The sequence below is a fragment of the Saccoglossus kowalevskii genome, chromosome 12, assembly GCF_978046115.1.
Source record: "Saccoglossus kowalevskii chromosome 12, keSacKowa6.1, whole genome shotgun sequence".
Classification (NCBI taxonomy): Eukaryota; Metazoa; Hemichordata; class Enteropneusta; family Harrimaniidae; genus Saccoglossus; species Saccoglossus kowalevskii.
In genome coordinates, this window is record NC_140652.1 from 28,777,681 (window position 1) to 28,794,408 (window position 16,728).

The 16,728-nt window shown below is 33.7% G+C and overlaps 1 protein-coding gene across 1 annotated transcript; it reads left to right on the plus strand.

Moving 5' to 3' along the window:
• Nucleotides 1–427: 427 nt before the first annotated feature.
• On the plus strand, nucleotides 428–16,204 carry LOC102808170 (uncharacterized). The gene is made up of 11 exons (XM_085506559.1): nucleotides 428–569; nucleotides 1,876–2,154; nucleotides 3,252–3,527; nucleotides 4,441–4,719; nucleotides 5,807–6,082; nucleotides 7,353–7,631; nucleotides 9,746–10,021; nucleotides 11,760–11,774; nucleotides 12,096–12,340; nucleotides 12,638–12,936; nucleotides 15,859–16,204. The coding sequence occupies exons 1-11, from the start codon at nucleotides 431–433 to the stop codon at nucleotides 15,866–15,868; spliced, it is 2,373 nt and encodes a 790-aa protein (XP_085362685.1). The 5' UTR covers nucleotides 428–430; the 3' UTR covers nucleotides 15,869–16,204.
• Nucleotides 16,205–16,728: the final 524 nt, after the last annotated feature.

Genomic DNA, 16,728 nt, shown 5'->3' on the forward strand with positions numbered 1-16,728 from the left:
CATAATTTCTAATGACAATGAGAGTTTCAATAGTTATCACAGTTTTAGGAAGGCGGATTAGTGGAATTGCTTTAGTACATTCCCGGAGTTCAATGCACTAGACATATTTTTGTTTGGGTGTATTCAGAACGTCAAGAGCATGGCGTTTAAGTGCTTTAGACCAGCTTGCAGAAAATAAAACTTTCCTTCACCCAATCTCAATTGTGTAATTACATGCTGATAAACTGTTTTAATATTCTAGATTGTGCATATATATGAGATCTACACCTGGAATATCTATAATTTATTTGCAGGTAACTTTACATTGACTGCAGACTGGAACACATGTGATAGTGGAACTATAGAAGTGACATTAAAGAACTTACGTACAACTGTCATATTCGCTTATGAAATTTTGGAAGCTCCTGCAGTCGCCCCAAATACGTTGAGTATGAAAATTGCAGGAGAAGTAACATCCAATAGTTTGAATGTATTCCATAGCGGATATGATCAAACTAAATCATACATAATATATTATGAAGAATGGGATATTAGTCATGCACCCCTGATGTCTTTTATTCTGAATAGATGTAAGTATTATTACAGACAACCAATATAATTCATATCAGCTATAATCAGTGAATAGTTAATACTTATTCAAATCTCCATTTAGTAAAATTTCTGTCGGTTGCAAGCATTCCCATTTAATCCATCAAATTGTATTGATGTCATTACTATTTGTATTTGCACCCATAATCTCAAGTATCTATAAAATGTTTTTTTTAAAGAAAGATGCCTCTTCAAATTATAAAGAAACGGTAAAACTATGATATACCCAATCTATTCATTCTAAGTATAAAACAATATCAAGAATAAGTCAATATAACAATACCGAATGATGAGTGTATATCATCATTTAAAAATTAAGTGATTTAATACAATACTCGTGTGGTATGTAGCTGAACATTATGTTAATAGTTTGTATGTCTGTCTTTTGGTCACATTTACGTGCAATGCCGTGGTTAAATCAGTGTTTTCAGCAGAGCAATAGATATAGGTTCGATATTAATATATCTCACTGATGAGTGCTTTAGCGTGTTTTACTTTTGCTATTTAGGGCTTTTTCGCCCCTCCATGTGTTGCCGGTTATCTATACGCAGCAATTTCGTTCTCAGTGTATTCCTTGTTTCTCGTCTGACAATCTGTTTATTGGGTATTGTTCATGTCACATTGTCACCCACATTATAACCTACAAATAAACCTGGCGCATTAATTAAATACGTCAAATACTATATTAAGATTCAACACATCTACACAATGCATTTATACTGGTCACATTATTCAACTGGGAATTAGTGAGTCCCAGCTTGCAAAATCTCATATTGTCACTCCAGCTGTGAGATAAGCCATTTCTGTGTCAATATATACAAATTGCTAGTTTTTCTGCCAATAATAGTCATGCATTAAATGTCCTAATAATTCATTACCTGTTACATTCCATTCAATACACGCGTCTCAAGGCTGTCAATCATCTTTTTCATTGGAGTTTGCCATTTAATCAATCTGCCACAAACTCGCCAAATTTTCGTTCATGCTCAGCTTAATTTTGTAGAATAAATGCTAAGGTGCTTGGCACATTTTACTGTCTGAAAGAACTGTATGGTACCAATGATTGAAACGTTGCCTTTTGGCGAGGGTGATTTGGTAAAAACAAATGCTGATGACAAATATTTGAGCGTTGTTGTTTCACAAAATTATGAATTAAACTGATCTGGGAAAATGTTGACCCAACTCGCTTTCAGGTGTGTATAATCACGAGGAATATTAACGACACACACCATATTCAAGATTTGCATGCACATAAGATTTACATTTAGTATATCGTTTTATTACCAGGTGGCTTTACATTGACTGCAGACTGGAACACGTGTGAAAATGGAACTATAGAAGTGAAATTAACAAAGCGCCTTGGCTCAACTCTCATAGTAAATTACGACATTTTTGAAGAATCAGCTCCTGCCCCTATCACGTTAAGTAAAGGAATTGAAGGAAGATCAACCTCTCATAGTTTGAGTGCATACCATAGCGGATATCATCCATATATATCTTACGTCATATATTATAAAGAACTAGATGTTCCAAATGCACCCATGCTGGCTTTGTATTTGTTTAGATGTAAGTATTATAGGACCATCTATATAAGTTATATCAGCAATAGCGTTAATCTTTGAATCGTTAATACTTATGCAAAACTCTATTAAGTCAAATGATTGTCTGTTGCAAGCATTCGCAACTAATCCATCAACATTTATTAATGTCATTACTATGTAACTTCCAACTATAAGCCTAAATGTTTATAACAATGTTTTTGAATAGATTATGCCGTCTTCAAATTATTAAGAAAACTTACAACGATAATATTCTCGATCAATTTATTCTAAGTTCAAAGCAACATCACAGATTTGCAGTTTGGCTGACGTTGAAAAATTATGTTGCAACTGGCTAGATATTTGGCGTGTTTGTTCCAGTGTGTTGGCATTAGTGTGAGGATGACACTCACGGTGTTTCTAATCAATAATATTAACGACATGTCTCGTGAAGTGACTCGTCTTTGACTTAAACCTTAGACATTTGGAGGCCACTTTGTGTGGTAGAGGCTAAGTAAAATTCAACTGCCACACTCTTTTGTAATATATATATATATTATATATATAGCGTATAGCCATTACGCTTTTGACAAACTGTCTAGAAACTCGTTAACCCTGTTAGTTGGTATGCATCTTTATTTAACTTATTCATCGTCTGGTAAATAATGTTTGTAGATTCGTAATTGGTAGATGACATGGTTCAATAAGGAATCGATCAATATGATTCAAGGCTAGTCGGGAATTCAAAGTAAGGAAAGGCGGTATATCCGCCTAAGATTACACAATAATTGTATTATTTACGAGATTCCCAACAGCGACAGATTTCCAGTGCATAATTTCCAATGACAATGCCGGGGTTCCATAGTTATCACAGGTTCAGGAAAGAGAATCAGTGGAATTGCTTTAGTACATTCGCGAAGTTCAATGCAATAGACATATTTTTGTTTGGATGTGTTTAGAACGACAAGAGCATGGCGTTTAAGTGTATTAGACCAGCTTGCAGAAAATAAAACTTTCTTTCACCCAATTTCAATTGTGTAATTACATGCTGATAAACTGTTTTAATATTCTAGATTGTGCATATACATGAGATCTACACCTGGAATATCTATAATTTATTTGCAGGTAACTTTACATTGACTGCAGACTGGAACACATGTGATAGTGGAACTATAGAAGTGATATTAATGAACTTACGTACAACTGTCATATTCGCTTATGAAATTCTGGAAGCTCCAGCAGGAGCCCCACATACGTTGAGTATGAAAATTGCAGGAGAAGTAACGTCTAATAGTTTGAGTGTATTCCATAGTGGATATGATCAAACTAAATCATACATAATATATTATGAAGAATGGGATATTAGTCATCCACCCCTGCTGTCTTTTATTCTGAATAGATGTAAGTATTATTACAGAACAACCAATATAATTCATATCAGCTATAATCAGTGAATAGTAAATACTTATTCAAATCTCCAATTAGTAACATTTTTGTCGGTTGCAAGCATTCCCATTTAATCGATCAAATTTTATTGATGTCATTACTATTTGTACTTGCACCCATTATCTCAAGTATCTATAAAATGTTTTTTAAAGAAAGATGTCTCTTCAAATTATAAAGAAAAATGTAAAACTATGATATACCCAATCTATTTTTCTAAGTATAAAACAATATCAGGAATAAGTCAATATAACAATACGGAATGATAAGTGAATATCATCATTTAAAAATTAAGTGATGTAATACAATACTCGTGTGGTAGGTAGCTGAACATTATGTTCATAGTTTGGGAATCTCATCATGTCACTCCAGTTGTGAGATAAGCCATTTCTGTGTCAATATATACAAATTGCTAGTTTTTCTGCCAATAATAGTCATGCATTAAATGTCCCAATAATTCATTACCTGTTACATTTCATTCGATACTCGCGTCTCAAGGCTGTCAATCATCTTTTTCACTGGAGTTTGCCATTTCATCAACCTGTCACAAACTCGCCATATTTTCGTTCATGCTCAGCTTAATTTTGTAGAATAAATGCTAAAGTGCTTGGCACATTTTACTGTCTGAAAGAACTGTATGGTCCCAATGATTGAAACGTTGCCTTTTGGCGAGGGTGATTTGGTAAAAACAAATGCTGATGACAAATATTTGAGCGTTGTGTCACAAAATTATGAATTAAACTGACCTGGAGAAATGTTGACCCAACTCGCTTTCAGGTGTTTATAATCACGAGGAATATTAACGACATACACCATATTCAAGATTTGCTTACACATGAGATTTACATTTAGAATATCCTTTTATTTCCAGGTGGCTTTACATTGACTGCAGACTGGAACACGTGTGAAAATGGAACTATAGAAGTGAAATTAACGAAGCGCTTTGGCTCAACTCTCATTGTAAATTACGACATTTTTGAAGGTTCAGCTTCTGCCCCAAATACGTTAAGTAAAAGATTTGAAGGAAAACCAACGTCTGATAGTTTGAGTGCATACCATAGCGGATATCATCCATATAGATCTTACGTCATATATTATAAACAACAAGATGTTCCAAATTCACCCATGCTGTCTTTGTATTTGTTTAAATGTAAGTATTATATGACTACCAATATAAATTATATCAGCAATTATGTTGATCCTTGAATCGGTAATACTTATTCAAAACTCTATTAAGTCAAATGATTGTCTGTTGCAAGCATTCGCAACTAGTTCATCAACATTTATTAATGTCATTACTATGTAACTTCCAACTATAAGCCTAAATGTCTATAACAATGTTATTGAAAGGATTATGCCGTCTTCAAATTATTAAGAAAACTTACAACGATAATATTCTCGATCAATTTATTCTAAGTTCAAAGCAACATCACAGATTTGCAATTTCGCTGACGTTGAAAAATTATGTTGCAACTGGCCAGATATTTGGGCTGTTTGTTTCAATGTGTTGACATTAGTGTGAGGATGACACTCACGGTGTTTCTAATCAATAATATTAACGACATATCTCGTGAAGTGACTCGTCTTTGACTTAAACCTTAGACATTTCGAGACCACTTTGTGTGGTAGAGGCTAAGTTAAATTCAACTGTCACACTCTTTTGTAATATATATATATATAGCGTGTAGCCATTACGCTTCTGACAAACTGTCTAGAACTCGTTAACCCTGTTAGTTGGTATGCATCTTTATTTAACTTATTCATCGTCTGGTAAATAATGTTTTTAGATCCGTAATTAGTTGGTGATAAGGTTCATTGAAGAATCGATCAATATGATTCAAGGCTAGTCGGGAATTCAAAGTAAGACAAGGCAGTATATCTGCCTAAGATTACACAATATTTGCATTATTTATGAGATTGCCAACAGCGACAGACTTCCAGTGCATAATTTACAATGACAATGCCGGGGTTCCGTAGTTATCACAGGTTAAGGAAGGAGAATCAGTGGAATTGCTTTAGTGCATTCCCGGAGTTCAATGCAGTAGACAGATTTTTGTTTGGGTGTGTTTAGAGCGTCAAGAGCATGGCGTTTAAGTGTTTTAGACCAGCTTGCCGAAAATAAAACTTTCTTTCACCCAATCTCAATTGTGTAATTACATGCTGATAAACTGTTTTAATATTCAAGATTGTGCATATATATGAGATCTACACCTGGAATATCTGTAATTTATTTGCAGGTAACTTTACATTGACTGCAGACTGGAACACATGTGATAGTGGAACCATAGAAGTGAAATTATTGAACTTACGTACAACTGTCATATTTGCTTATGAAATTCTGGAAGCTCCAGCAGTAGCCCCAAATACGTTAAGTATGAAAATTGCAGGAGAAGTAACGTCAGATAGTTTGAGTGTATTCCATAGTGGATATGATCAAACTAAATCATACATTATGTATTATGAAGAATGGGATATTAGTTATCCACCCCTGCTGTCTTTTTTTCTGAATAGATGTAAGTATTATTATAAGACCACAATATTATTCGTAACAACGCTAATGATTGAATAGTTAATACTTATTCAAATTCCTGATGAGTCAAATGTTTGTCAGTTGCAAGCATTCCCATTTAATCCATCAAACCTTATTGGTGTCATTTGTAGTTGCACCCATAATCTCAAATATCTATAACATGTTTTTTTAAAGAAAGATGTCGTCTTCAAATTATAAAGAAAACAAACATAAAACGATAATATACTCAACCTATTTCTTCTAAGTATAAAACAATGTCAAGTATCAATCTATCTAACAATTCTGAATGACGAGTGATGTGATACAATAGTCGTGTGGTAGGTAGCTGAACATTGTGTTTATAGTTCATCTGTCTGTTTTTTGTTTAAGTTTACGTGCAATGCCGTGGTTGATTAAGTGTTTTCAACAGAGTAAAGTATATAGTTTCGATATTAATATATCTCACTTGTGAGTGCTTTAGCATGTTTTACTTTATTTAGAGCTTTTTCGCCCTTCCATGTGTTGTCGGTTATGTACATACTCTTTCTCAGTGTATTCCTTGTCTGGCAATATGTTTATTGGGTATAGTTCATGGCACATTGTCTAAACGTTTAGTCGTAACCTCATTATAACATACAAATAAACTTGGCGCATTTATTAAATACGTCAAATACTATATTAAGATTCAACACACTTACACAATACATTCATACTGGTTACATTAATCAGGTTAGTGAGTCCCGGGGTGCAACATTTCATAGGGTCACTCCAGATGTGAGATAAGCCATTTATGTGTCAATATATCTAAATTGCTAGTTGTTCTTCCAATACTAGTCATGCCTTAAATGTTCTAATCATTCATTGACATGTTACATTCCATTCAATACTTGCGTCTCAAGACTGTCAATCATCCATTTCAATCGAGTTTGCCATTTCATCAACCTGCCATAAATTCGCCAAATTTTCGTTCATGCTCAGCTTAATTTTGTAGAATAAATGCTTATGTGCTTGGCACATTTTACTGTCTGAGCGAACTGTATGGTCCCAATGATTGCAAAGTTGCCTTTGGCGAGCGTGAGTTGGCAAATAACAAATGCTGATGACAAATATTTGAGCTTTGTTGTGTCACAGAATTATCAATTTGACTGACCTGAAAATGTTGACCCAACTCGGTTCCAGGTGTTTATAATCACGAGGAATAAAAACGACATACCTTGTACTCAAGATTGTGCATACACATGAGATTTACATTTATAATATCATTTTATTTCCAGGTGGCTTTACATTGACTGCAGACTGGAACACATGTGAAAATGGAACTATAGAAGTGAAATTAACGAAAAACCTTGGCGCAACTATCATAGTAAATTATGAAATTTTTGAAAGTCCAGCTTCTGCCCCAAATACGTTAAGTACAGAAATGGAAGGGAGACCAAACTCTGATAGTTTGAATGCATTCCATAGCGGATATGATCCAAGTAAATCTTACGTCATATATTATAAACAACGGGATGTTCCAAATGCACCCATGCTGTCTTTGTATTTGTTTAGATGTAAGTATTATATGACTACCAATATAATGTATATCAGCAATTATGTTGATCGTTGAATCGTTAATACTTATGCAAAACTCTATTAAGTCAAATGATTGTCTGTTGCAAGCATTCGCAACTAATTCATCAACATTTATTAATGTCATTACTATGTAACTTCCAACTATAAGCCTAAATGGCTATAACAATGTTTTTGGAAGGATCATGCCGTCTTCAAATTATGAAAAAAAAATTACAACGATAATATTCTAGATCAAAATATTCTAAGTTCGAAGCAACGTCACAGAATTAGCAATTTGGCTGACGTTGAACATTTATGTTGCAATTGGCCAGATATTTGTGGTGTTTGTTTCAATGTGTTGGCATTAGTGTGGGGATGGCTTTCACGGTGTCTCTAATCAATTATATTAACGACATATCGCGTGAAGTGACTCGTCTTTGGCTTAAACCTTAGTCATACGGCTCCCAGTTTATGTGGTAGAGGTTAAGTTAAATTCAACTATCACACTCTTTTGTAACTATTCATCCATTCCCAATTCCGCATGCCAATATACAAAGCGTATAGCCATTACGCTTCTGAAAAACTGTCTAGAAACTCGTTAACCGTATTAGTTGGTAAACACCTTTAGTTGTTAACTCATTCATCATTTGGTAAATAATGTTATAGAGTTCATAATTATTAGATGATATGGTTTAATACGGTATCGATCATATAACCAAGGATAACTCATATCTTGCTCTTTGTTCGTCCATTGGTAAATATATGATTCAAGGTTAATCAGGAATTCAAAGTACGAAAGGGCAGTAAATTACACAATATTTGCATTATTTATGAGACTTCCAACAGCGACAGATTTCCAGTGCATAATTTCTATTGACATTGACGGCGTTGATTTCAATTCAATTCAATTCAATTAAAATAATTTATCTATTAAAAGATATCAGAATTTGAATTTAACCAGCTTTTTCACCTTTTTAGACACGAGAATTATTGCCTTTTAAACAGTAAACAAAGCCTCATGGCTTTCTCCTGTGTTAATGTTAATTACCATATGCTGTGCAGTATACTTATAATTTAACCTGTATGGCGTTAGACTTGAAACTACCTCTGGAGGTACTAGTGTTGGTATGGAACCTTGATAGGAGAGTGGCAGCAAAATATACATGTATTGAGAAACAATTATTATTGTATGAATACTATTAACACTCTTTAAGACTGAAATTAACAGCTTAGTTGTTCAGCAATAATTAGCCATTTTGTCACCATGGAAAGTGTATTATATTAGGCACGTTTATTTACAACAATATATAAAAACTCAAAAGCTGGTTTTGGTCACTTCAGTCTATTACTCATTTGATTTGAAGTGTCCATATTCACAATTTTGGGGAAATGTTTTTACACGTCGCAAAAGGATTGAATTTCCGTACACAAACTCAATCAGTTGCATATATGTGGAGACTTACTTTAAATATTTAAAATGTATATTTTAATTGTTCTGTTCTGTTTTTGTGAGTTTCATTGTCAATTGTTGCCAATCGTTTGTCCTTATTTGTGTTTGTTAACTTGAAAATTACCTTACGCGACTTCGTTCTCTTTTTATGTGGTTATACATATTTTCTTGACCGTGTTCTTTGTTTGTCGTATGTTATATTGAATATGTAATATCACAATATGCTTAATTACGAAAGGTATCATTTGATATATTATTTGCTCATAATTTTAAAACAATTATCTTGGATTTGTTGGGAGATGTTGTTGGGGAGTTTTTCTATACAAACAAACGCTCAATTATTTTTCACAAGCAGCAACAATTTTCGTCAGTTGAATTCAACTTAAGGTCTCTGTAATCAATCTCAAGTTTGATGACACTAAACATTATATATGGGGGTTCAATAGTTATCACAGGTTTTGGAAAAAGGATCAGTGGAATTTCTTTAGTACATTCCCAGAGTTCAATGCAATATAAATATTTTATTAACGTCAATGGCGTTTAAGTGTTTTTTTCTTTCACCCAATCTCAATTGTGTAATTACATGCTGATAAACTGTTTTAATATTAAAGATTGTGCATATACATGAGATCTACACCTGGAATATCTATAATTTATTTGCAGGTAACTTTACATTGACTGCAGACTGGAACACATGTGATAGTGGAACTATAGAAGTGACATTAATGAACTTACGTACAACTGTCATATTCGTTTATGAAATTCTGGAAGCTCCAGCAGTAGCCCCAAATACGTTGAGTATGAAAATTGCAGGAGAAGTAACGTCCAATAGTTTGAGTGTATTCCATAGAGGATATGATCAAACTAAATCATACATCATGTATTATGAAGAATGGGATATTAGTCATCCACCCCTGCTGCCTTTTATTTTGAATAGATGTAAGTATTATTACAGGATCACCAGTATAATTCATATTAGCGATAATCAGTGAATTGTTAAATCTCTAATTGGTCAAATGTTTGTCGGTTGCAAGCATTCACATTTAATCCATCAAATTTTATTGATGTCATTACTATTTGTATTTGCACCCATAATCTCAAGTATCTATAATATGTTATTTAAAGAAAGATGCCTCTTCAAATTAAAAAGAAAACGTACAACGATAATATACTCCATATGTTAATTCCAAGTATAAAACAATGTCAAGAATACGTCGATATAAAAATACCGAATGACGAGGGTCATTTAATTTAATCATTAAGTGATTTAATACAATACTCGTGCGGCTTGTAGCTGAAAATTATGTTTTTACGTGCAATACTGTGGTTAATTAAATGTTCTCCACAGAGTAAAGTATGTGGGTTTGATATTAGCATATCTCACTGGTGAGTGCTTTAGCGTGTTTCACTATTGTTGTTTAGGGCGTTTTTTATGTGTTGCCGGTAATCTACAGGCAGCAATTTTTTTCTCAGTGTATTCCTTGTTTCTCGTCTGGAAATCTGTGTTTTGGGTATATAGTTCATGTCACATTGTCTAAACGTTTAGTCGTAACCTCATTATAACCTACAAATAAACCTGACGTATTTATTAAACATCAAATTCTATATTAAGATTCAACACACTTACACAATACATTTATACTGGTCACATTAATCAACCGGAAGTTAGGGAAACCCAAATTGCAACATCTCATATATTGTCGCTCAAGTCGTGAGATAAGCCATTTGTGCGCCTATTTATTTAAATTGCTAGTTTTTCTGCCAATAGCAATCATGCCTTAAAAGTTCTCATATTTGAGTGAAATGTTAAATTCCAATACTCGCGCCTCTAGGCTGTCAATTATCCATTTCACTGGTGTTTGCCAATTCATCAACCTGCCATAAAATCCTTTGCAAACATGCATGCCAATTTGACAATTTAGTAGTAGTTTCACGTTTATTTTGTATTATCTTGTATTTTGATTAATTGACATTGTAATAAATAGGTCCCTGGTAACGAACATTTCCTGGCGTAACCTGTTTTTGAGTTTTATTTCTTAATGGTTGTAACCAGGGCTAAATCACGTTTTTTTACAACAGAAGTTAACAGAATTATTATTACAAATCGATATTTCACAGTTCCACTCGCCTAACATCCATGCAAATATGTCGTACTTTTCAAATATCTAGTGACATATTCTTCTTCGATGGGAGTTGTTGCTTAATTATTCAATGCAATGCAAAGGAACACTATTGGTGCTTATATGGTTTGCGCCTTGTGAACAATCATAATTGTACATCGATTTATTTTATATTATACAATTTATAATTGATTGATCCACTTTGTGGCGAGAAAACAGCGGTTTCCACAGCGGTTTGGACTTGTGACAACAGTCGAATGTAAATTTTGTACTAAAAAGGACCTATAATACAGATTCAAATATTGATGTTTTGCTGAAAAACGGAAACACAGTTGTTATTATCCCAGTGACGATTACTATTCCAGCTGGTCAAACTCCAAGACATCGTACTCACGGCTTCTGCTCCTGATCAGAAGTTACAAAAGTGTACCTTGTAAACTACTTGAATCGTGCAATGTAGATGACAATAACATTTAAATAAGATATATAAATACATGTATTAATCGTTTTATGTATATTTTGCACAATAAATGTTCACTTTCTTTTTTCTACAATAGGCCCAACGCCAACGGGTAAGATGAATTAATTCATTGTGTTGTAGAAAATGTATGTGCCAAATTGTTGTATAAATATAACGATACAACTTGATATGTGGTATTTTAGTTCGTGTACGTTATAAAGTTCACGAATATTTATATATAACATCTTAGCATGGCAGGTAAGTGTTTTAGTTTGAACATCTTAAACTTTTGAGCAGTCGTCTGTCCACATCTTTTCGAGAGGCGCTAATCGTGCACATATTATATTAACTTTGAACGAGTCTACAAGTTTATGACCAAATATGACATGCACAAATGAACTAAGAAAGGGTATATGACGTAATTTTCTTATAGGCAATATCGAACAGGATCCTCACATGACAACTTTCGACGGCGTAAGATACAACTTCCAGGGTCTGTGTACATATGTTCTCACTCAGGACTGTAGTAACATTCATGAACCATCATTTCAAGTGACTGCTGATTTCCGTGGGAAATATTCTGAGTTACGTTCAAAACCACTAACTCGTATTAATGCTGTTGATGTTTACGTTGATGGAATGCAGTTACTGCAAATACTCAAAAATGATCATTTTCTTGTAAGTTTTTGCACAATAGTAGATGTCAATGTCAATATCTGTGTGAATGATGTAAATCCGTTAAATTATTTTGGCATTGTCTGTTGCATGAGTAGAAACTTATAATTGAGTTTGTTATAGGGCGAAATTTTTCCAAGGTTCTTTCTTTCTTGTCTAGAAAACTGGTCTACACTTGTGCCTTTATCAAAATGGAATACGCCTTTTACCTAAATGTCACTGATATAAGCTACCAGGTACAATACATATGTTATTCAGTATATAAATTCAGTTCAAATTTTGTTACTTTTTACACTACAGATAAAAGGTCAACTCTTCACCAATTCATCTGCTGTAATTGGTAATGGACAAGGAACTGTGAAGGTAGATGATGAACACGTGTACGTAAAACTGGATAGTCCCGCTCTATCTCTGGTTTGGACAAAAGAGACCCATGGTATCAATATAGCTTTGAATGGTCCTAATATGCGAGGCAATGTCTGTGGTCTACTGGGAAACGCTAATGGTGATCCTGAGGATGACTTCATGAAATCCGACGGCGTTATTGTAACTAAAGATGATATATACGAGTTTGGAGATAGTTGGATGGTCTCTGGAAGGTGAGGGTTATAATTATATCAATATAAGATGTTAAATATTAATTTGTTTGGTCAATGCAATATACTACCTTCCGTATTTGATCATTTAAATTCTAGATGCAGCTTTATGAGTGTTCGGAACCCTAACATTATTCTTTGCATTTTTTGAATTTAGACAGTGTTGGCTACACACTATTACAGTAGAGTTCTCGTAGAGCATAATGAAAAACAACTAGTAACTAGTACAATCTCGTTCATTTATGGATGGATAACAAACTAATGATGTAATATGTTTTTAGCATAGCAAAATTAGTATGAAAGTCCTAAAACAAACAATAATATATTATGTTCTCATTTTTGCGTGGGAAATACAGGCTAAAAAATCATAATTTACATGAAAAAATTATTAATACTCATATTCTTCAAATAATACTTAATATACTGTGTTAATCTCTTTGTCCCTCATAAAATGTTGTAACTTTAATTGTATAAAGGTTCCTAAAAATAATAGTTCAGCAACATATCTAAGCAAAATGAAAATACATGCACTGATTTAATATGAATGTTCAATATAATACAAATTGTAAAAAAATAATATGACAGTACCCCACACCCTCCCCGTGGCTTTCGTTGCGTATGGAAGTTATTTTCACGAATGAAGCGGTGTATCCTGGGGCCGTACTTTCACGAGCGAAGCGAAGCGAGTGAAAGTACAGCAGAATACACGGCATCCCGAGTGAAAATAACTTCCATACGCAACGAAAGCCACGGGGAGGGTGTAGGGTTCTGTTATTATTACATATGTTCTATATTTGATTATTTCATACTAAAGAAAGAACTTGCAACAAATCGGATGGAATTTAGATCGGGGAACCCCATTGCCCATTAATATGTTCCAAGACAACAAGCCCTAGCATCGCGTGCCAGTGTAGAACTGTCTCACTGTCTGTGTGGAAATAAAATAACCATACGTCTAATCTGAATCACTGTCCGAATAAATACACAGTTTATGTTGAAGTTAAAAGTTCCTCTACAGAACTGTGCATTGGCAAACTAGCCGTGCAACTGCGGTACTCCATAGACGGGATGAATTTCGTCGACAGCGGTCGTCGCTGAGCTGCAAGCTACAACTTCTGTTGTGATATTGCTTGCTGGTCGTGGATTGAATGAGTCTTGGTTACCGGTTAAAATGTTGCTCATTTGCCGTTAATAATCTTTATTTGGAACTCAGTAACGCCGCAACGTCGCCAGCAGAAACCTCCTGGTATCTCGATGTTCAACGGTTGCGGCTCTATAGTAATCGCTGATTTTACTGCGGGTGGGTCTTTCGAGAGCACTTCAAGGTTTATATAACTCAATTTCCAGGTGATCAACATACATTAAGTTCTCCCAATCGTAGTATTTTATGTGATGTACACCTGACATGCCACAAATGTTGCTGAACGATTTGAACCGGATAAAAATAGCAGACGAAAATCTGTTTACAAAATAAAAACAGTTCGTTAGCCAATGGAAATACCATGCTCATTTGCATATTGACCGTGAAAATACCGAACACATTATTGCATGGGTGATATGCTAATTAGTTTGACTCAAAATAAGTGACTGCCTAAAAGTACCATTACTGTTGTTCAAATTTCATTTCACTCGGCAAGTATATTCATGTACCCCAAGGGGAACATATCGTACTTCTAAATATTGTTTATTTCGAAAAACGGTACTCCTGAAAGGACTACTTTGTTTGCTCTCAGACCTCATTTGCATATGGGTTGTGGAAATACCGATTTTGATTTCAGGGACGAATCAAAATAAACTGCAGTACATATGTAATAATAGTGCAGTAATAAATGTAAGTAAAATTAAATACTAACCAGATTTGAAACAGGCGGGGAATACTGCACTTGTCACTTGTTTTATTTATACTCAAAACAATAATATTGGTTTACCACACATATCTAATTAACAGATCTTTGGAAATTACTAATCAATGGTGCTCATTATCAGCATTGTAAATGCCTTCTTTCTGTTCACTTGTTTTCATTTATGTAAATGTGTTATTTCAGTCACATTTTGTGCCATATTTTGAAAATTCTGTCTAAAAAAGCCAATTGAGTGAAATGTAATGAATATCTTCAAAATACATAGAACATGTACCGAGTTCCTAAACTGGTTAGTATAGTATCTAATTTTAAAGAAAATTTGATAAAAATGGTTATTGTAACCACAAGCATACAACAACAGACATTTCGCGTCATGTGCTTTACAATGTCAAGGCAAACATATCACAATGGTTTAGATATTTTGTTTTAAAATTGTCTACGTTATAGTTTTTCAGATGATGATGAGATTTCAAACTAAAATACCTTCCGAAGTTTGCTTCCAATAGATTTAAAGTTTCACTATGTACGGTGTGTGATCGTGACGAAAAGTACATTTACGTTTTTATTTGTGTTTTGTTTTGTTCAAGCAATGATACCAGAAGTGTTGAATACTTGAACAGCCCTACTAACATAGCTAAAAGAATGACTAATTTGCATAATCTCAATCAGGTAGTTGTTTAACCTTCGCAAAAAATTACCGATTAATAGGTTATAAATAGAATCACATATCACATCAGACATATTTTACATTATATGTGTACTGCCTTGCAATTATGCAGAGATTTTTTTGCACTTTTCAGAGCTCCACGATTTCAACACTGCAAAGCCAATACAACAAATGTATATATAACGCTGTGATTGCCCACGAACCCGAAAAAAATAATATATGCGTTTTTTGTTTCGCGTCGAAATATTGTGATACATGTTTTAAATATTTAATAATATTTATTTCCAAAATTTAAGTATTTTTAGTTAGTATAATGTCAACCTCGTTTTCTTATGAGTGTCAGTATTAATCCATATAACGTAATACCTTATTGTATTTTTGTTTTCGTTTTTACAGCTGTGAATAATGTAACCATGGAAAGATCAAAACGTGACGTGAAATGAGGGCCCGGGACATACAATAAGCATAGTGTTGTTTGGAACATTATTAAATTACTGGTGTCGGGTAATTGTTATCACTAATATTGAGCAGAAGCACAAAAAGTTATGTAGTATATATAGATGTGGTTTAATTGTTACGGATAAAGAATACATTGAGATACGGTGCCATGGTTTAAACGTGGATTGATAAATAACATAGGAATATATATTTTAGTTGGTTCATATCTGCATTTGATAAGGAAAAGGGCATAAGGAAACAACAGTTTTATTTTATTGTAATAAAGTAGAGCACTGTAAATTGACATTATTGCTTCAATGTGTGTGAGTGTGTTCACGTGTTTGAAAATTATATTTTAAAAACATTTTTCCAAAATATAGTCTTTCAACTACCCCTTCTTTATAGTGAACTACTAGTATGTTCCTTGCTCTGCTTATCAAATACCTTTATCAGGTAAACATTATCAATACCCCGTTTACACTTATATAGAAGCAAGGCGGAATTTATCGAGAGCATTGTCAGAAAAAGCAGATTTCAAAAAGTCTGGGTTTTATTTTATGGGAGATGATGGGTTAATATGTGGATGTGTCCATTCTCGTTTGAAATCCGATGTCACGGATTTTATAATTTGCTATATGTAGTGTCCATGTAGGTTTTGTTTATCAAGTGTACCATATAAATTGAATTAAATTGCAATTGAACCCATACTGTTGAAATGGAGGTGTCATGCTTTGTTTGTATTGTATTGTATTGTATTGTTTGTGGCATATGCAAGGAACTTACCTCGTTGATTAAAAAACTACCTAAATATTGATTTTTTATGAAAAT